This window comes from Podarcis pityusensis (assembly GCF_964106645.2).
Source record: "Podarcis pityusensis genome assembly, chromosome: 4".
In the NCBI taxonomy this organism is placed as follows: domain Eukaryota; kingdom Metazoa; phylum Chordata; class Lepidosauria; order Squamata; family Lacertidae; genus Podarcis; species Podarcis pityusensis.
The window spans coordinates 33056282-33078310 of record NC_138027.1 but is presented as its reverse complement, the minus strand read 5'-3'; the positions used below and the strand labels follow the sequence as shown (position 1 = coordinate 33078310).

Below are 22029 nucleotides of genomic sequence, written 5' to 3'. Positions count from 1 at the left end.
CACGTGAGGGGGGCCCCAGGACACGGGATTCGCTCAACGCACTCCCTCCTCCGTCCTGTTCTGAGGCAGACGCAGAGTCCCGCGCCCTGAAAGGTATCTCTTGCGCCTGCGCGAAGGGGCGGGGAAGAAAAAGGCTCCCGGCTGCGGACGGAGATAGTCGCCCGTAGAGATAGGAAACAAAGAGTCGCACGACTTTATTTCTTCCCCTAGTCAGGTCACACACGTCGGTAGCACCTCAATCCTTATTGGCGCTCCCGGTCCCAATGCATACAGCAGCTTTGGTGTGTTTTAAAACCCACAGTGGGGCGATACCTTTATCAATAATCAATAATATCAATAATATTAATAATTAATAATAATCAGGAATCAATAATATCGCCCCCCTCCCAAAAACCCGGTACTGCCCAATTCCGTCTCCCTCAACACGGTTACTTTTTGTATGTGCTACTCTTCACTTTTCCTATCTCTATGAATATTACCGTACCTCTATGGCACCGCCTCCCTCTCGGACGTCGCTCGTGTCATGTGATCGAGCAGGAAGTGGCGGCGGCTGAGCGCTCTGTGCGCGCGCGTGAGGGGCGAGCGGCCAGAGGCTGGGGCCGGCGAGGAAAGGGATGTATGAAGAGAAAAGCAACAGCTGTCAGACAACGACACCTCTGAGAGGCTGAAGGTGCGAGAGGTGGGCTAGGAAGGCCCAGGGTCCCGAGTTCAAATTTCACCGCAGCTGCAGGATAATAATAATAATAATAATTTTATTATTTATACCCGGCCCATGTGGCCGGGTTGCCCCAGCCACTCTGGGACGCTTCCAACACATAAAAAACATAATAATCATTCGGGGAAGGGAAGCTGTGATTTCCTGTAGCCTCAAGGTGCCTGTTGAGGCTGCCGGCTTGTCTTCTGTGCCTTTAATAGCAGCTACATATACAGAAATGTAACAGGTGAAGATTTTCCTCAATTGAAGATAAAGCTATGCCAGAAACTATGTGTTGGGCTGCTTATAAAGCGCCTACCCAACAAACTCTTTGCAATAAGTTGATAATAATACTAATCCATGTTAGAAGGTTGTACGGATAACGGAGATAGGGTATCTAAAGCTCTTTCAACACTTGACCTGTGCTATATAAAGGATAATTACTTATTATTCTATTACACATACCTGCACAAGATTGGCCAATTTGTTCATTTCAGTCAGTTTATGAAACAATCGGTCTGATGTTGCAGTTTTGATTTCAGCTAGTTTTCAGGAGGAAAGACACAACTGTGTGCAAGAGGGAGAAATGGAGAACAATAGTGTGAATTTGGAGGACGTGGAGTTATATTTGTTAAAATAATGTGTTGAGTTTCCCTTTCTTCCTATGCAAAATGCAATGGGGTATAACTTAGTTCCCTAGACCTTACTTGGCAGGTATTATCAAACAATGTTCTTTAGGATCCCTGTCCATCCAACCCCTGGCTGTCAGCAGCAGGGCTTCATGCAGCGGCATAGCTGATGCCACTTCCAGAGCTCTGCACTCTTGCTAGCCAGAGCAGAAGGTAGGAGGAGCAAAGAAAAATACCCTTTTTGCTACACCAGCTCCTATGTTTTTGTTTATTTGCGGATGATTTACAAATGCTTAGATGGGCTGTTGTGTGTGTTTGTATTGTTGATTTTGTTCATCACTTATGAAAATGCCAAAATAAAACATTACTTACATAGAAGAAGGAAAAATTATAAACTTTTCATACTCTTTAAATATTATTGCATAATTTGGAGCTCTTGTCTCAAAATGCTTCAGATGCCATAAGCCTTTCAGCTTATTCAGCTGAGACAAGGGAAGTTTCTTAATAAACCTTCTACATGATGAAGAGCGGATAGGTAGGAGTTACTCTCCTCTTGTAAGACTGGAACTCTGACATATCCAGTGAAGCCGAACGTTGGAAGATTCAGGACTGGCCAAAAAAAAAAAGAAAGCATTTGTTTTCATAGAGCACATAGTTAAACTATTAAATTGATTCCCAGAAGATAGGGTGATGCCACCAACATGGATAGCTTTGAAAGAGGATTAGACAAATTCATGGAGAATAAGGCTAATAATGACTACTAGATACAATGGCTATCTTCTGCCTCTGCTCTCAAAGGCAGTATGCCTCGGAGTACCAGTTCCTGGGAATCACAAGTGGAAAAAGTGCTGTTACACTCAGGTCTTGCTTGGGGCTTCCCACTGTGAGGAAAGGCTCTTCTTACGTTCTTAGGATCTTAGTTTATTTATTTTTTTTTATAAATGTTTATTAGGATTTAAAATACAAATAGATATAATAAACAATATAACATATGTTTTAACATAGTTTCACATCTTCTTTGGACTCCCTCACATCTCCCGCTCCCACTTTCATCGTTATAACTTTTTGCCAGCAATTTATCATCTTGTTTGTATTCTTATGTCCCATCTGTTTATTTTAATCTTGTAATTCTCAAAAAAGTTTATATTTTCTCAATCTCACTTATCATCTTAAATCATCTAATTTAGTGGTGCTCAATTGTTTATGATCTAGCATCCTGCTTAACATTCACTCAAATTACAGTATTTTTGTAGATAAATCTTGAATTTCTTCCAGTCCTCCTCCATCCTCTCCTCTCCCAGGTCACGGATTCTGCCGGTCATCTCAGCCAGTTCCATATAGTCTATCAGTTGCATCTGCCATTCTTCCAGTGTGGGTAGATCTTGAGCTTTCCAGTGCTTTGCAAGAAGTATCCTTGCTGCTGTTGTTGCGTACATAAAAAATGTCCGATCCTTCTTTACCACCCCTTGGCCGACAATACCCAAAAGAAAGGCCTCTGGTTTCTTTGTGAAGGTATACTTAAATACCTTTTTCAGTTCATTATAAATCATTTCCCAGAACGCCTTCACTTTAGGGCAGGTCCACCAGAGGTGGAAGAATGTTCCTTCACTCTCTTTACATTTCCAACACTTATTATCAGACAGGTGGTATATTTTTGCAAGTTTGACTGGGGTCATATACCATCTATATATCATTTTCATTACATTTTCTTTCAAAGCATTGCATGCAGTAAAATTCAACCCCGTACTCCACAACCTTTCCCAGTCCTCAAACATGATATTATACCCAATGTCCTGCGCCCACCTTATCATAGCCGATTTAACCATTTCATCTTGTGTATTCCATTTTAACAGCAAGTTATACATCCTTGAAAGTACCTTAGTCTTTGGTTCTAACAGTTCTGTTTCTAGTTTCGATTTCTCCACCTGGAACCCTAGTTTCTTGTCATTTTTAAAAACTTCTTTAATCTGAGCGTAATGTAACCAGTCTCGCACTTTATCCTTCATTTTCTCCAAACTCTGCAATTTCCAGTTGTCTCCATCTTTTTCTAGTATTTCCCAATATTTTGGCCATTTGGCCTCCATATTGGGTCTTTTTCGGGCCTTAGCTTCCAAAGGTGAAAGCCACCTTGGAGTTTTGTTTTCCAGCAAGTCTTTATATTTTGTCCAGACATTAAACAGTGATTTTCTGACAATATGGTTCTTAAAGGCCTTATTGATTTTAACCTTGTCGTACCATAAGTATGCATGCCATCCAAAAGTATTGTTAAACCCTTCCAAATCCAACACGTCAGTGTCTTCAAGAAGTAGCCAGTCTTTTAGCCAGCAGAAAGCTGCGGCCTCATAGTACAACTTTAAATCTGGCAGGGCAAAGCCCCCTCTTTCTTTCGCATCAGTTAATATTTTAAACTTAATTCTGGGCTTTTTGCCCTGCCAGACAAACTTAGAAATATCTCTCTGCCACTTCTGAAAACACTCCGTCTTATCCAGAACCTGAAGTGTTTGAGACAAAAACAACATCTTTGGCAATACATTCATCTTGATAGCAGCAATTCGGCCTAACAAAGAAAGTTTCAATTTTGTCCAACTGTCTAAATCTCTCTTAATTTCTGCCCAACACTTTTCATAGTTATCCTTAAATAGACTTAGATTTTTTGCTGTTATGTTTACCCCTAGGTACTTAACTTTTTTAACCACATTTAGTTCTGTCTCTTTCTGAAACCGTTCTGACTCTGTATCTGTCAAATTTTCCCCCAAAACCTTAGTTTTCTGTTTATTTAATTTGAATCCCGCCACCCGACCAAAATCATGAATCAGTTGTAATACTCTTTTCGTACTAGACTCTGGCTCCTGCAGGGTCAGAACCAAGTCATCTGCAAAAGCTTTAAGCTTATATTGTTTCTCTCCGACCTGAATTCCTTCCACCAACCGGTCCCCTCTAATCATATTCAGGAGCACTTCCAGAACCGAGATAAATAACAAAGGGGAAATAGGGCAGCCTTGTCGTGTTCCTTTTTCAATTTTAAACTCTTCTGTAACCACATTGTTAACTATCAGTTTAGCTTTCTGCTCTGAATATATCGCCTCAATCCCATTCTCAAAACCCCGTCCCACTCCCATTTCTTTTAAATTTCCCTTCATAAATTTCCAGGAAATGTTGTCAAAGGCCTTCTCCGCATCTATAAAGATTAAGACTGCTTTTGTGTTTATATCTGTTTGCAAAAGTTCCAAAATGTCAATAATGTTCCTTGTATTAGCAAACAAGTGTCTGCCTGGGAGAAAGCCTGCCTGGTCCTTGTGAATTACTTCATTTAAAACTTTTTTAAGTCTACTTGCCAAAATGTCTGCAAATATTTTGTAATCCACATTTAAAAGAGAGATGGGACGATAGTTCTTAAGTTGTGTCTTTTCAGCTTCCAACTTTGGTATCAATGTGATAAACGCTTCCTTCCACGACTCCGGCGCCCTCTTCCCCTCCATAATTTCGTTGCTGACCTCCATCAAAGGTTGTATCAAGTAATCTTTTAGTGTCTTATAGTACTTGGAGGTCAGCCCATCTGGCCCTGGAGATTTGCCCAATTGCATGTTCTGAATGGCCTGTTCAATTTCTTGTCGTGTTATTTTGCAATTCAGGATTGTCCTATTTTCTTGTGACAATTTTGGTAATCCATTTTTTACCAAAAATTGTTTAATCTCAGCCTCGTCTTGCGGCCCTTGAGTGTATAATTTTTTAAAATATCTCTGGAAACACTTTCTAATGTCCACAGGATTCTGGATATTTCTTCCTTCGATCTCTAAATTTGTAACTGTATTTAATCTTTGTCTTCTCTTCAGCTGCCAGGCTAGCAGTTTTCCACATTTATTCGCCGACTCAAACGTTTTTTGTTTCATTAATTTAACCTTCCACTCTATTTCCTGGTTTATCAATTTAGAATATTGTGCTTGATAGAGTTTAATTTCTCTCAAAGTTGGCTGTGACTTCGGATTTAATCTTAACTTCTTCTCTAATTCTTTTATTTTGTCCAGAATCTTGTCTTTTCTCTCATTTTGTGTCCTTTTCTTTACTGCATTCTGTTGTATCAAAAATCCCCTCATAACGGCTTTGCTTGCGTCCCAGACGATTCTTTTTTCCACCGTGGTGTTCATATTTATCTCAAAATAGTCCTTCAAAACTTTTTGGGCCTTCTTGGTAATCTCCTGATCTCTAAGCAAGTTGTCATTCATCTTCCATCTAAAAGAGCCGGTTGGTAACAATGTCATGTCCATCTTTACTGCATTGTGGTCGGAGCAGGTCTTTGGGCAGATTTCCACTTTTCTAGCCTTAGGTGCCAGACCTCTAGATATCCATATTTGGTCGATTCTTGTCCAGGTCAGTTGGGCTTCAGAAAAGAATGTTCCCTCTCTTCCCAAGGGGTTCTTTGTCCTCCAGATGTCAATCAAATCCATGTTGTCTGTCATTTCAAAAAAAGTTTTAGGTAGTCTGCCGTCTTTTGTAACATTTTGACTTTGTGACTTGTCCATGTTGGTTGATACGACCCCATTCATGTCTCCCATCATAATGATGTTGTTATAGTCCAGATAATCCAGCATAGTCTCATGCAACTTCCTGTAGAATTCCGATTTCCCTTCGTTTGGTGCATAGATTCCTAGTATCAAAAGCTTCTCTCCTTGGTGTTGTATCTCAATTGCCAAAATTCTTCCATGTTCATCTTTGAATAAGAATTTGGGTGACAGGCTCTCTTTCGCATATATCACCACACCTCTCTTCTTTACTCTGTCCGAAGATATAAATTCCTGGCCAAGTCTTTTGTTTATTAACACTTTTCTGTGGAGCCTTGTCACATGTGTTTCCTGTAAACAAATAATGTCCAATTGTTCTTTTTTTAATATATGAAATATTTTCTTCCTTTTTTCCGGAATGTTACAGCCATTTAAGGATCTTAGTTTAAAATGTTTGCGACATTCAGTTCTGCAGGTGCTTTAATGGTTTTATTTGGAATAGCAATGCAAGAAGATTAGATTAGGGCCTCCAGAATATTGTTCAAGCATGTACAGAAAAAACACAATTTCATGCAGGTTACGTAAAGCAAAGCACTAATAGCCTATTGGGTGTTGTCATGTTCACTAGTAATAAAACAGATGCTGCTGTTTTTCTGAAAGGATGTACTTGTTAAGTTTTTGCTTTGCTGTTCAAAGGGCACTGATGACAAGGCAGTGGAATGGAGTCCAGGTGCTGTAGTCAGCCTGCCCGGTGGGCCAAGCCAGCCATGTATACATTCCTTCTAGGAGGTACCTTTGTTACCTTGGGATCAAGTCGTATCCTTCTAATGAAATACTCTGCCAATGAAGGTATGCTTGAATATTTAATTCTATATGGATAACAACATGATTGATCAGCATGCTATCTGTCTTCATGCTCTCTACTAGCATGAGGCTACAATATTATCAGGGAATGTAAATAGTCCTAATTTTTTAATCAGAATTACCTGGCAATCTGTTTTCTTTCTTCAGAGCCATGAAGATCAGTTGTAATAAGCCCTCTGTGTAGTCAGATAACTTTTCTGTGATATCAAGCAGAACTACCAGCATTTCTTTTATGTCACTTGATATATTTACCTGCTCCTTGTGAGGAAAAGGGTAAAAGAGCATGAGATGCATGATAATGGTGATTTGGGGGAGGCAGGGCAATGTGTAGACTACAGAAGCCTTACCCCTTGAACCTCAAAGCCCTTTTTTAAATCTACCAAGCTTTCTAACAGCAACAACATGAATATTTTCATGCATTCTTCACAGCTGTATGGCATGAAAACTTAGTTGTTGCATAAAAATGAAGGCAGCAGTTGCTGGTATTCCAAATCCTACATCTGCATCTGTGTTGAAGATACATGCACACACAGGCCACCTGTTGCTAGTTTTTTCGGTGTAGATATTTGTTACATACTGTATACGCTCGTTTCTCTCTGGTCGGGGACAGAGGGTGGCGCTTGGGGGGGAATTGTCATCGCGCCACTCCTTGGTGTGTGGAGTGCCTCAGGGTGCGATTCTCTCTCCGATGCTTTTTAACATCTTTATGCGCCCCCTCGCCCAGCTTGTCCGGAGTTTTGGGCTGGGTTGCCATCAGTATGCTGATGACACCCAACTCTATCTGTTGATGGATGGCCATCCTGACTCGGCCCCAGACACACTGACCAGATGTCTGGAAGCTGTGGCTGGATGGTTACGTGGGAGCCGGTTGAAGTTAAATCCTTCGAAGACAGAGGTCCTCTGGCTGGGTCGGGACGATATGGGATTGAGGGGGCAACTCCCATCTCTTGCGGGGGTGCAATTAGTGCCAGCACCGTCCGTTAAGAGTTTGGGTGTAATCTTCGATACCTCCCTTTCTATGGAGGCGCAGATTACAGCTACAACAAAGGCGGCATTTTTTCATCTCCGCCAAGCTAAGCAGTTGGCCCCTTATCTCTCTCGCCCTGACCTAGCCACTGTGATCCATGCGACGGTCACCTCCAGACTGGATTATTGTAACTCGCTCTACGTGGGGCTGCCCTTGAGACTGACCCAGAAACTCCAGCGGGTGCAGAATGCCGCGGCGAGACTCCTTATGGGGTCTTCGCTGCGAGATCACATTCATCCGGTACTATACCAGCTGCACTGGCTCCCGGTGGAGTACAGGATCAGGTTTAAGGTGCTGGTTTTAACCTTTAAAGCCCTATACGGCCTAGGACCCTCGTACCTACGGGACCGCCTCTCCTGGTATGCCCCACAGAGAAACCTACGGTCTGCAAATAATAACATCCTCAAGGTCCCAGGCCTCAGAGAGGTTAGGCTGGCCTCAACTAGAGCCAGGGCCTTCTCGGCTGCGGCTCCAATCTGGTGGAATGCTCTGTCACAAGAGACTAGGGCCCTGCGGGACTTGACATCTTTCCGCAGGGCCTGCAAGACAGAGTTGTTCCGCCAGGCCTTTGATCAGGGCGCAGCCTGACTCCCTCCTCTGGCAACCTGCACAGAACTTTGCTTAATTGGTTGCCATCAATTTGATTTAATTAATTTTTATAATGAAATATTTTTAGATTGTGTGATTATTTGATTTTTTGATTATTTGATTGTTGTTAGCCGCCCTGAGCCCGGCTTCGGCTGGGGAGGGCGGGATATAAATAAAATTTATTATTATTATTATTATTATTATTACCCTCTGTTTTCTCAGATAACCAGTATGATTATCTTCCTGCAACTGTGAATGTGTGCTCGGAATTAGTTAAGCTGGTGCTCTGTCTGGTCATGGCACTCTGGGTCACCAGGAAAGGTAAGCTGTTACGGTCGGGTTCTTACACAATATTTAGCTACAAGAATGTCCTCCCTAGTTGCTTGCTATGCATCAGTGGAATTTAGGCAGCTATAAGATGAATCTGTCTTGCATTGTCTGTACTCACAAAATATGGGATCTGTGAGGATGCAGTGTTGCTCTGCTGAAAAGTACTGTTTTGGGAAGTGCTCCAGCTCAGTGGTGTGGGCTGCATGCATGCAGATGGTTCTGTGTTCAGTCCCTGGCATCTCCAGGTAGGACTGGGAATGCCTGCTGTATAAAACCATGGAGTGGCATAGCTAGTCAGTGTGAACAATAATGAGCTTGATGAACCAATGGTTTGACTTTGTATAAGGCCGCTCTCTTGCCATTAGTAGTTAGTCACATGCTGCCTTTGAACTTAGGAGTTCTATAAAGTCATTGATAAACCTATTCTTCATGAATTTTACTAATTCCCTTTTAAAGCTGTGTAGCATTCAAAGCTATTACTTGCCTTGTGGGCCGAATTCATGTTTCATCACATGATAAAAGTGCATACATCGTGACTTTTCATGTGGAGTCATTTTTGGGTGGAGGTTTGTTTGAAATAGTGCTTTGAAAAACTTGACGATTGCCACAACAGAGAGAACACTTGCAAAGTAGCCTTTTCCCTGAGGCAAGCTATTTCACACAAATGCCTCAAAATACTGAATATATGTGGTAAAGTTCCCATTTAAATGCCTTTAACACATTAGGAAATCAGTCTTAGCAAGAAGATCAAGAACCCAGTGACTGGAGATTGAATTTCAAAGAACATGACTGCAAGCATTTAGTCAAAACATCTTTTCAGGAAAGCATGGTATAGTTTTATATTTGAGCCTGCCCAAGAGATTCCCAAACTGTGAATTTATTATTCAAGAATTGTGCCTCTTTAAACCCAAGAATAAGGGCAAAAGCTGGAGTGGGGGGCTTGTTCCCCTCTAGACATTGTCAGACTCCAGCTCCCATTAGCCTGAGCCAGCGTGGCCAGTGGTAAGGGATGATGGGACTTGTAGTCCAGCAAAGTTTGGTGGGCTGCAGGTTAGCCACCCTTGTGTAGATATGAAGCAAATTAAGAGTGTTTAACTGATATCCCCCCCCCCTTTCTTCCCTATTTACTCCTTTTTTAGGAGGTTATTCTCATAGTGGATTTGGCTGTAGCTCATGGAGGCAATTGAATAGCTACATTAAGTGGTCAATTCCTGCCTTCCTCTATTTTCTGGATAACCTGATTGTCTTCTATGTCTTGTCCTATCTCCAGCCAGTAAGTCACACTTTAGAAATTCAATGTGCACTTTATGCTCAAGGTTTTTGTAAACAGAGAATGTGTCCCATACCATACTTACTATTAACTTGAACCAAGTTATGGTCAAGTCAACGAGACTGCAGGGAACCTCTTTTTTTCACTTTTTAACCTGTTGAGATGAACTAACAATATCTCAGTAGCTGAACTGGATGCTTAGGGTAGGCTCTGCCAGAGCTATAGTACAGGAGGGGATGGATAAGGAAATGTGTTTTTCACTTGGTTTAACAAAAACTTGTATGCAAGATCTAATAGCTAGTAATTAATCTTAAGGGAATTGACACCAGTCTTATCTGGAGTATTGTGCCTAGCTATGACCCAGCGCAACAGGGCAGGTTCAGAGGGTATGTATAGCCTAGGTTTGTTTTTATTTTTAAATGGGGACAGAGCATGTCTTTCAAACCTACAAGTTCAAGGATGGGCTATCTTCCCCATTTAATTGAGCCATGGTGAAAAAATTCCATATGATATTAGTCATAAGGAAAAGAGCTGTGTTCTAGAAAGGTAAGAAATAAGAGTGGTTCAAACATAACAGTGGTTCATTGGGTTGGAAATAAGCATCATGCTAACACATTTCCCCCAAAAACTTGGATCTCCAGCTGTTGTTGGACTACAACTTTCATCATCCCTAGCTAGCAGGAACAGTGGTCAAGGATGATGGGAGTTGTAGTCCAACAATAGCTGGAGACCTAAGTTTGAGAAACACTGTGCTAACCCCTTCTAAAGAGCCACACTTGTACCTTAGAAAGCACTCTATAAATATTCAAAATGAAACAACATGAAACCATAGTTTTCAGTCTCAGATGCAAGAGGAAATTATGGTTTCAAATAACCATGATGCAAGAAGATAGTGAAAGGAGGTGGGGAAGCACATAGGCACAAACATCACACTTTTTCTTATGTTATGCCTTTTTTGTCAATTGTCTAATCTTTTAACATTATAAACCGCCCTGGGGTCATAAGACAAAGAACAGGATAAAAAGTTTTTCAGAACAAGTTCTCAGCTGTTCTTAAGTCAGGTGAGGTTTTTAGACGTTCTTTTTGCCGTTGCAGACTAAGAAGCCTCAGCTATGATATCAAGATTAGTGCAGACCTTCCTGATAAAAGGGCATTACAGACTGATTATCCCATTGCTAGGTTGCATTTGGCATGTAACTTTGCTCCTCAACTTCTTTTTCTCTAGGCCATGGCTGTGCTTTTCTCAAATTTTGTCATTATAACAACTGCTCTCCTGTTCAGAATTGTGCTGAAGTAAGTAGCAATGGAAGAATGTTTTCATTAGTCAATATTTTTCTTTCTTTCTAGTGTTGGTATTAGAATTCACCAAGAATTAAATCAGTTATAAACAAGAATATAAAGGTGTTTGAAATTTAATCAGTTATAAACAAGAATATAAAGGTGTTTGAAATTTAAAGCAAGCCAAAATAAATTCAGATATGTATTAAGTCTTTATGTGTTAATGAGCATGCTATCGACGCTGACTGAGCTTGGTTCTTTTTCTTTGTTGGTTGTTCATAACAAAACACACGTGCTTTGGTCCCAATGAATGAGACAGAATTTCATTTGAGTAAACTTGCTTAGGACTGGACTTTCAATAAGCCTATGCAGCAGGTACAAATTCCGTCACCAACATTACAGATTAATTTGAAGCCAAGCACCGATAAACCTCCTGTCCTACGTATTTAATTTCCTTCAGGATTTCTGTAAGAGCTAGTCCTCAGTGTTTCAGATGGCCCTTGTGCATTTAGAGTCCCCAAAATGATGGCTTTAGTAGTCTTGTCATGATATTCTAGCTGAGCCATATTCTACATAGGGATGGATTCTCTGATATCCTTATGTCCACCTTCAACAGTTTCAACAAATACAAAATAATTCAATCTTTATACAGTGGTACCTGTATAATAGGTTACATACGCTTCAGGTTACATACGCTTCAGGTTACAGACTCCGCTAACCCAGACATAGTACCTCGGGTTAAGAACTTTGCTTCAGGATGAGAACAGAAATCGTGCTCCGGCGGCATGGCGGCAGCAGGAAGCCCCATTAGCTAAAGTGGTGCTTCAGGTTAAGAACAGTTTCAGGTTAAGAATGGACCTCTGGAACGAATTAAGTACTTAACCCGAGGTACCACTGTATTAGGTGAGAGAGATGGATGTTCTAAACTGCTGATTGAAATCCTGATCCTTGAGTACAGCATACCTGCCGTTTTCTGTCTCCTGGTTTATGTGTTGTAGCACTGAAAATGTTACTTTTGGGGAGCTGAGAAGAGATTGTGTCTGTGCAGCTACCTCGGCAAAGAAGACGGGCAGCATATTTCTACCCATGACTTGTGCTGTTTGGGATTGACTTGCTGGATGGCTTCGCACCTGTCCGTGTACACTGAGTCTTTTTTTTTTTGTCTACACACAGGCGGCAACTCTCCTGGGTGCAGTGGGCGTCCCTGCTGATTTTGTTCCTGTCTATTGTCGCCCTCACGGCTGGGACAGGAAGCCACAAGCATAGTTTGGCCATGCATGGGTTCCATCACGACATCTATTTCAGCCACTCTAACAGCTGCCTGCAGTATGCCAGCCTGGAGGAAGAGTGCTCAGGAAGAGAGAACTGCACGAGAACGTGGCTTTTCCCCAGCTTAAGCTGGAACATCACTGCTGCCACTGGAGCCCTGAGAACCATTCCCCTTGGGCTAGGACACCTGCTCATACTGGTGCAGTGCTTCATCTCTGCCCTGGCCAACATCTACAATGAAAAGATATTGAAAGAAGGAGGCCAGTTCAGTGAAAACATCTTTGTACAGAACACCAAGCTGTACCTCTTCGGAGCCATGTTCAACGCCCTGATTCTGAGCTTGCGCCCTGAAAACAGGCGCCGGATAGAACACTGTGGGTTCTTCTATGGGCACAATGCGTTCTCTGTCGCCCTTATTTTCGTCACTGCCTTCCTGGGGCTCTCTGTGGCTTTCATCTTGAAGTTCCGAGACAACATGTTTCACGTCCTGTCTGCACAGGTCACCACCGTGATCATCACCACGGTGTCTGTCTTTGTTTTTGACTTCAAGCCTTCCCTGGAGTTCTTCCTGCAAGCTCCTGTGGTGCTCTTGTCCATATTCATCTACCATTCCAGCAGCCCTCAATGTGTGGAATACACTGCTCAGTGGGAGAGGAGCAAAGTCGGTGGAGGGCCCTGGGAGCGCTCCAATGGGGTAAGGCTTGGGAAGGGGTTTGTTTTGAGTCCATTGCGCGGGCCGGCTGACGCCATCCCACCACCACTGCTGTTGCTTTGATGTAAGAGTTTGGATTTGATATCCCGCTTTATCACTACCCTAGGGAGTCTCAAAGTGGCTAACATTCTCCTTTCCCTTCCTCCCCCACAACAAACACTCCGTGAGGTGAGTGGGGCTGAGAAACTTCAAAGAAGTGTGACTAGCCCAAGGTCACCCAGCAGCTGCATGTGGAGGAGCGGGGACGCGAACCCAGTTCACCAGATTACGAGTCTCACTTTTAACCACTACACCACACTGGCTCTGAGGTTTAGGCTTTAGTGGTTTAGCTGCAGGTCTACCCCTTTGCAAATGAGTGGCTCTGCTTCACTTGCTTACGGTGCTGCAAACCCATGCTTTTGTGAGGCACCTGATGTCATTGTAGACATTTCCCAGCCACCCAAAAATGTTGGCTTGGTGTCATTGTAATAGACATCTGTAGAGCTGAAAAATGACAAAATGTGCTGGCAGCAAGCCGGCAACCTGACCCAAAGTTAACTGCGCTTACGACTATTGATTTCAGTGGGCTTAATGCTGTGTTGAATTATAGCCGCTTCTTTGTGCAAGTGGGCACCAGAGGGCGCTGTTGACAGTTAAAGCTGCTCTTGGGTAACATTTGTGCACACTTGAATGAATGCTTTATAGTGATAACTTGGAAGACCTATAGGAAGAGGGAGCTTTCACATCTGCATCTATGATCTTGGATTTCTGCTGGGTTCAGTTCGCAGATGCAGCTCCCCAAAACATGTGCAGGTGATTAAATGTTTCCCTTAACAAATCATTTCATGACTGTCAAGTCAGAGCTTGTCCTGCTCCTGCTAGATGCATCTGTGTGGTACCTTTGCAGAATAATAGGGAATATAGTTAAATTTTATTGTCCTGTTGCTGAACTCAAATTCTGGATATATCAGTGCATGTTAAACTCATCAGCAGTAGCCTATAAAAATATTATTCAATTGATACAAAAAGAGAGGAGTAAACAGAATTACCTATTAATACATAACAGAGCAAAAGTTTCAGTGGAGACCTAAGATAGGCGTAGTAGGACATATGGAAAATATGTAGGATCTGTGCTCCAGGGTGCACTCAGATGTGTTTCCCAGTGTATTTATTGAGGTAAGCATGCATAGAATTGCAGCCTTAGCATCCAAAAGAGATTTAAAACCCAGCTGCTCGGTTTTATCACTTTCACTTGATTGTTTCAAAGTAACCATTTGTTACAACTGACCTTGCATGATCTTCACTCCGATTATTTGCTCAGGATGACAGTAAAGTTTTACTATGCAATCTTCACAGGCAGCTGCTTGAGCTGCCACCTGCTGCCTGTTTCCATTCAGCCTTCCTGCTTGCAGTTCAGCTCCTAATTCTTAATAAATGGCTTGTAACAACAAATATTTATAGACCTTTTAAGTGTTCTTAATTCATAGGCATCCATATAAACTCAGAGCCAGCACCACATATTTGGAAGACTAGGCACCTGGGCTTCTTTGTGTCCTAGTCTGGTATTTATTTGTTTCAGCATTTGATCTGATTCACCCTAGGGGGATTAACTTTAATGAATGGGTAGTTCAGAAAATGATTTTATAGTGAATTGGGAAAGAACGTGCTTCGAAAGAGACACACTAAAGCATAGCTTTGGCACTAGCAAAGGGCCTTTACGCCATATAATGCGAACAGGTGAAGGTGGGGGACACTGATCAGCCCAAGAGCTACAGTCTGTCCTGGGCAACCTTCTGAAGGACCCATACCTGGGGTGGGCATGGCCAGAGGCACCAAGTGGGTGGAGCAACAGGTGTGGCTCTTGCCTTTTTACAGTAGGCTATGCAGGTGGCGCTGTGGGTTAAACCACAGAGCCTAGGACTTGCCAATCAGAAGGTCGGCAGTTCGAATCCCTGCGACGAGGTGAGCTCCCGTTGCTCGGTCCCTGCTCCTGCCAACCTAGCAGTTCGAAAGCACCTCAAAGTGCAAGTAGATAAATAGGTACCGCTCTGGCGGGAAGGTAAACAGCGTTTCCGTGCACTGCTCTGATTCGCCAGAAGCGGCTTAGTAAATAAAGCCAATAAAGTGAAATGAACGCTGCAACCCCAGAGTCGGCCATGGTCAGGGGTCCCTTTACCTTTACCTTTACAATCAAGCCATGCAAAAGGCAGGGGTTTCTAGACCCACATATTTCCTTCTAGGCAAACAAGGCATTATCGCAGCTCAAGGACACATTCCAGCCAGGCAAAAGCACTCAAGGAGAGTGCAGAGCCAGGCCAGGAAGAAGTGTGGCATTGGGAGGAATGTGACCTGGAGAGAGTCCCAAGGAGGCCTTGAAGGACAGCATTTGGCCCTCAGGCCCCAGGTTCTCCAGCCTCAACATAGATACATATGAGTCTGCTAACTCTGGAGTTCTCTCTCTTTCCCCCAGTCACCCACCCCTGATTCCTGGCCATAAGAAACCCCAGCTGAAATGAAAAGATCTTGCAGCAGTTTCAAAATATACCCAGGTCAAGTGAAGCCCATGATTGTGGGTCCTGTTACAAGAATATTCTATTAATTTCTGTCACTTCACAAAGCTGAAATATTTAGTGCTTACTTCTTGTTTATTATCAGTTGAAAATGTTAACCAAGCATAGACTAATGTTGCCTTTTCGCTCTCTTTCCCCTTTCTGTAGGATGGAGAAGAACTCGAGAGACTTACGAAGCAAGACAGTGACCATGATTCGGAAGAAGAGGCCTTATAGCCTGACTTTGGATTTTTGAAGTACAGACATTCTTATTTAAGAAAATGAAGTTTTACCCTGGGAGGTGGGGGGAGGTTCGGACCGTGACCAACAGGTGGAAGTTTCTTCTTTCTTATCACTAAGGTGGGATTTTAATTTGTGTTTTCATAAAGCTGTGCAAGGTAATAGATTAACTACTGTGAAGGGGTCTTGAAGAGGGAAGGGACCTATTCATAGAGGATGAGGATGATGCTATCTGTGGTTCTTAATGAGGACTCCAGGATCAAATACAGGTGCCTCTGGATACATGTTGTTGGGGATTAGGAGCCTTCGTGTCCTGCTCTTGGGCTTCTCATAGTCATCAGGTTGGCCATGGTGCGTAGTGGGATGCTGTGCTTTTGGTCTGATCCAGCACAGCTGCTCTTATGTACTTGACTTCTGTAGTTCACGAGAGTGAAGAATTCCTGCAGAAAGAGAGTGGTCAGCAATGGTTGCTAGTTCAGACTGCTTTGGATGAAGAGACGTAGAACTGGAAGCATCACTTGGAACTTTCTCACTTGGTTCTTTCACATGAATGTAAGAAAGCATTAACGCTACTGAAGTTAACCGAGGTACCTTGGTTCAGAGCAAATGTAAATGAAGAATCAATAGATGGAGCCATGGAGGTTGTTCATCATACAGTATTCTGGAGATAAGAGCTGTCAAACTATTCACAATTGTATGCCACAAACATCTAAGGATTTACTCATATTTCAGGGGTATTTGAAACAGTGTCAAATGTGTCTTTACCACCACGTGTGTATGCTGTTGCCACGCATGGTTCCTGACACACATTTCTGTGATTTGCACAGTTGAAGAAGTGCATTTGTCAGACGCACAACTATGCTTTTAGATGTATATTTAAACTGTTTTACAGGAGCAGCTTTAAAGTATTGGGCTGTCCACAGTGCTAGTCCTACCCAGAGTAGACCCACTGAAATTACTGGACATAAACTAGTCATAGTCATTAATTCCAGTAGTTCTTCTCTTGGATAGGAGTAGCATTGGATGCCACTGGTACCATGTGAAGTGGAGCTCAGTGGTGGATGCAGTTGCAATATAGTAATCCAAAGCTTACATATTGAAGAACACTATATACCCTCCTGGTGTTTATGGTGCTATGTTTTACACATGAATATTAGGTATCCTTATACTTGAGCCTGAAAGTTGTTGTTGGGATATCGAATGCTGCTTCTAAAGCAAAGGTGGGAATGTTGTTGGGACTCACAACTCCCATCTGTTCTACCCAAAATTGCCAGTGGTAAAGTAATGGTAGAGTTGCAGTCCAACAACATTTGGAGGGCGATAGGTTCCCCCACCCACACTGTGTGGGCTCACAATGATTTTCTCCCCTCCTTGTCACAAATCAAAATTGTCATCCCGCTGATGGATCCTTAGAACCCAATGCGCTTGTTCACATTTTCAAATGTGATAAGTACTGAATTAGGAGCACAGGGTATGCACAAGTTCCTTTCATCTGTGTGCAGCCCTTTTACACGAGCTGTGAAACAAACCAAGAAGCTGCACTTAATCATCGCTTCCCATGACGATTCCATCTCCCTGACTATCGTTAACGGCTTCCAAATCAGCCAGGATTCAAAAGCCAACTTTAAACTATGGTTTCATATCCTGTCTTCTTTAGAAGTCACTAACCATATTTTCCTAGTTTGAATGTATCCAGAAGATGATATATTAACTGAAACTTCCTGGTTTGTTTCACAGCTCGTGTAAAAGGGCAGCACACAGATGAAAGGAACTCGTGCCTGTACTGGCCTATTCTTGCCACTTGAAATGGCAGGCTGCAGTGCCTCTCCATATTTGATTTTGGCATAAGTGCCCACTCTGCCTTTTGTCCCTTAGTTTTATCTCTTGTCCTCTTTAATGCCTGTCTCTGTGTAAAATACAACTTTTTTGTGTACTACAACTGTGCAAAAGTGCAGCACAGGGACAAAAATATGAGGGATAAAATAAAAAGTAACAAAGAACAATGTTATGGGCGTAGGCTTAGAACTTTTAACAATGCCTTTTGTTAAGTATGATTCAAGGAAATGCATGTTTTGTAATTTAACTAGGGTTCATTCAGGGATGAGACTATGTATAAAGGAAATAGTGTGAACAGAAATGGGGCGAGGAGGTCGGGTGTTTCTGATTTCTATTCTCTTGTATTTCTTTTTGGGGGGCTACAATATAATTTGAAAATCTTGGTAATACTTGAACTGTCACAGCTTCAGTTTTACACTTCCAGCCCAAGTCCCTATTTGCCAAAAAACAAAGAAACCCAGCAACAAAGCAGTGGGATGGGAAGAAATACAGGCCCTTATCTTGCAGAAGTAGATAAATACTCCAGGAAGTGGTGATCTGATCATATAAGCTGCTGCTTCTTATTGCACAGATAACAACTCATTTTTGTGTCTGTTGATGGAAAGGTGCAGCTTCTGTGGGTTTCTCAGACTGTTTTATGACACTCCTAGAACTCAAAAGTATATTGGAACAAGTCTAAACGGAGCATTCCTTTGAACCTGGCTTATTTATTTGAACAGAGTTTGAAATAAGGAGCTAATTGCTCCTAAGAGCAGCTTTGAAGCAGGTGTGGTTTATGTGGACAGTGGTTTTGATTGTGCTTTAGCTCCTCATTTGCATTTGTGATACCCTTGCTGGTAAGACATCTGTTCCATTGTTTGCTAGTATAACAGAACAGGAGCTTCCTGGTGTACACTCTTTTGTTGTTGCTATTCAAGTGCATTCATTAAGGAACTCTGCCTGATTCCCTTATAGTGCCTGGTGTTAACCAAAATGTGGGACCTCTTTGTGGTGTTTTCATTGTTTTACAGTCCACACGGCCAAATAAACTACAACGTAAATGGATTTTGGATTTTTGTGTGTTTGTGGGACGTGGGTGGCGATGTGGTCTAAACCACAGAGCCTAGGGCTTCCCGATCAGAAGGTTGGCTTAGTCATGCTGGCCACATGACCCGGAAGCTGTACGCTGGCTCCCTTGGCCAGTAAAGTGAGATGAGTGCCGCAACCCCAGAGTCATCCACGACTGGACCTAACGGTCAAGGGTACCTTTACCTTTAATGCTAGAAGATGCATGAGGAAAGAAGACGTTTATGGATGATAAAGCAGAAATCCAAAGCTTATTTTTTACAAATTGGCAATAACACGAATGGGTATATATGCTGCCAGTAACTGCATATGAATACAGACTGTTCTGTTAATGCAGTTTTGTGAGCCACATCAAATTGCTCCACAAATTGCATGCAACTCACAAGTTGGGTATCCACTTTATCCCAGGTATTATTAATACCTTGGATACTCTAGAGTCTCCTGGGGCAAAAGAGGAGTAAAACCTGTGGTGACTTGCCCAAGCAAATAATGCCCTTAGTTGTCCCTTTATTTCAATCCAGGACACAGCCCAAAGAAAGCTAAAATACTGAAAAACAGCTTAACCTGTAGACCAGCCCACATTTTATAACAGTCCCCTATTAGCCAAGGATCATACAATACAGGGAGAACAAATATTTCTCTAAGAATACTAATATAGGACCAGAGGTTTCATGGTAACCTTTCCTGTGCCCAAATCTCCCCTGCAAATCCCTGCATGGCTATTGTGTTATATGTGGGGTGGGATAGAGTACTTTTGTTGCCATGATTGGAAAGAAACCAAGCTGCAGCAAAAAACTACCTAGGATGATTTTGGGGAGGTGCTGGAAGGCTTAAGTTTCTCCTGCCTTTCAGTCTGTCCCCTTCAGATGTCCCCCTGCTCTTCCATTCATATTTAAATGCAGACATGTTGAGAAAGCACATTTTTTTCCAGTGTAACATGTAGTTCTGCCCTAGGAGAGAGGAAACTTTGCTTTGTTTGGCTTGTGTGAAATTTGATTTTGTTAAAAGTATTTCCAAATAAAGATTCCAGATGATTATTTTCATTAATAGTACAGTGGTATCTTAGTTCTCGGACTCAATCCTTTCTGGAAGTCCGTTCAACTTCTAAAATGTTCCCAAACAAGATGTGGCTTATGATTGACTGATTGGCCCCGGAAACAATGCCGACAGCCAAAACAGACATTCGGCTTGCAGAAAATGTTCACAAACTGGAACACTTACTTCTGAGTTTGTGGCGTTTGGGAGCTGATTTGTTCGTCAACTAAGCTGTTTGGGAACCAAGGTACCATTGTAGATAGCTTGCTTTGCAAAGGAAACTCCTAGTACCAAAAAATAAAAAATAACACCCACCGAAAGAGTTAGAGCTTGGACTACTGTTGTGCAGTTTACTTTTAGTGCTTTCCACTGCATGTAGTGTGCATTTGAATTGCTTGGGTCTCCTCACTTTGACCACAATTACAACTGTCCTTGCTTGTATGTTTCCAGAAAGCATTTGTGAGGCCATTAGCTTCAGATTACATTTCAGTTAAAGAAGCAAAAGGCAGAGAGATTTTTACTTAAACATTCCCAGAGAATTTCCTCCCATAAAAGGTCTGCACTTATAAATTTGCCTAACACAGCCTGAAGATTGACATTAAACAGGAGTAGTTAGTTAGACTTTCAAACCACATATTTTGGGCTGTATTCAACTAACTCATTGTGCTAGCAGAAGCCAGTACAATTTTCACTTTCCCCTCAATCTCCCTCCCAAATCTGTTGCAAAGGGTTGGGAGAATCCCCAGAAATAGCATTGGGGGGGTGGGGAGAGGATAGGGGACATTGTTTCAAGCAGACATCCTTGCACTTAAAAAATAATAATCTTACTTCTATACTGAATACAGATCTCTGTCTCCACTTGTGCACTGTGCATGAATACCAGGGGAAACCCTCACTTTTCTGCTGTGTTTTGCATTCCACTGTAGTAATTTATAATTGATATTGGCCTGGTTTGCACATAATGGTAAGCCATTATTTGTTTAACGAAAGTGTGGATTGTTTGAACACCTAAGCCCAGCACAACAGATTAACGGGCGAATGTGAAGCCATTGGTATGTTGTTGCTTTATGAACCATGGCTTGTTTTAAATTTTTAAAAAGTAGCCAGGATTTGATGTTATGTTCAAACCCAACACCTTTGTTTAGCCATGGCAACCCCACCACAAGATGCTTGTCAAGCTACAGAGGCATGAGGCAAGAGCAGATGGAAAAGAAACCAAGCTTTGGAGAAACAAATCCTGCATTGCAGGGGGTTGGGTTGGATTGGGGTGCCTTCCAACTCTACAATTCTATGAATTCATGGCTTGTTTGCTTATCTGTGAGATGACTCAACAATTCCATGGCATTCCTCAGTACCATGAAAAATATCCCATTTAGCCACACCACTGCAGAAATCACTTAGAAGTTACCTGCACATGTTGTCCCATAACTTTCTAGGAAGGCCGGAGACCATAGTAGTAGTAAAGCAGCTCAGAGTCTGGGACACCTGCCCAGGTGTGCCACTAGAAGCCTTCATAGGTACCATGGCACCTTCGGGCGTGTTATGTACTGAGTTGAATAGGATCCAGAAGGCAGCAGTCTGATTAGTCCTAGAACAATAGGGTTCAGAATGCAGCAGTATGATTGGTCTACAGGAGCCACCCAATCCAGCTCCAGGTGGTAGTGAATCCGCAACCTGATTGGCCTACAGGTGAATCCCGGAATTAGCCAATCACATGGGGCCCATTGTGTAAATAATGTATATAAAGCAGACATTCTGGGGGAACTTCCATTCCTCCTCACCACTATGAGCTGAATAAAGAGCATGAAATCCACTCTCGACTCCAAGTATATTTCAGGGCATCAGATTGGCAACACTTGGTCTACTGAGAGGACTCGCGATTGAAATATGTGGTACGTTGAAACAATAGCCCCTGGCATAAATTCCTTCAAGGTGTCAATTTATAGGAATGTTGTTCCCAGGGGGTGAAAGCAGCAGAACTTGCCCTAGAGCTGAGATGAGTCTTTGAGCCCTTTTGTTAATCTGCTAATCTATTGCTGATTTCTGGTTTTTTTGTTTGTTTGTTTAGGTTTCTAGGATGCATGTCTCAGTTTCCTTAAAGAACTCTCTGAGAATGACTCAGCTTTCCTTGCCAAGGCAGGAGGATAACTTAGGATAGGGAGAAG

At 42.4% G+C, this 22029-nt stretch overlaps 2 protein-coding genes across 4 annotated transcripts in view; one reads left to right on the top strand and one right to left on the bottom strand.

Moving 5' to 3' along the window:
* The window catches only part of CCDC80 (coiled-coil domain containing 80), a 44413-nt gene that overhangs the window by 3857 nt on the left and 18527 nt on the right, over positions 1–22029 (bottom strand). The gene's annotated exons all lie outside the window — the stretch shown is intronic.
* On the top strand, positions 521–22026 carry SLC35A5 (solute carrier family 35 member A5). Of its 3 annotated transcripts, XM_081003383.1 has the most exons (8): positions 521–670; positions 6519–6671; positions 8524–8622; positions 9771–9904; positions 11127–11194; positions 12353–13142; positions 15857–15945; positions 21933–22026. In XM_081003383.1, the coding sequence occupies exons 2-7, from the start codon at positions 6542–6544 to the stop codon at positions 15923–15925; spliced, it is 1290 nt and encodes a 429-aa protein (XP_080859509.1). In that variant the 5' UTR covers positions 521–670; positions 6519–6541; the 3' UTR covers positions 15926–15945; positions 21933–22026. The 3 variants fall into 3 exon arrangements, with proteins under 3 accessions (XP_080859509.1, XP_080859507.1, XP_080859508.1); XM_081003381.1 differs by lacking the exon at positions 21933–22026 and having other exon boundaries at positions 15857–18808; XM_081003382.1 differs by lacking the exon at positions 21933–22026 and having other exon boundaries at positions 533–679; positions 15857–18808.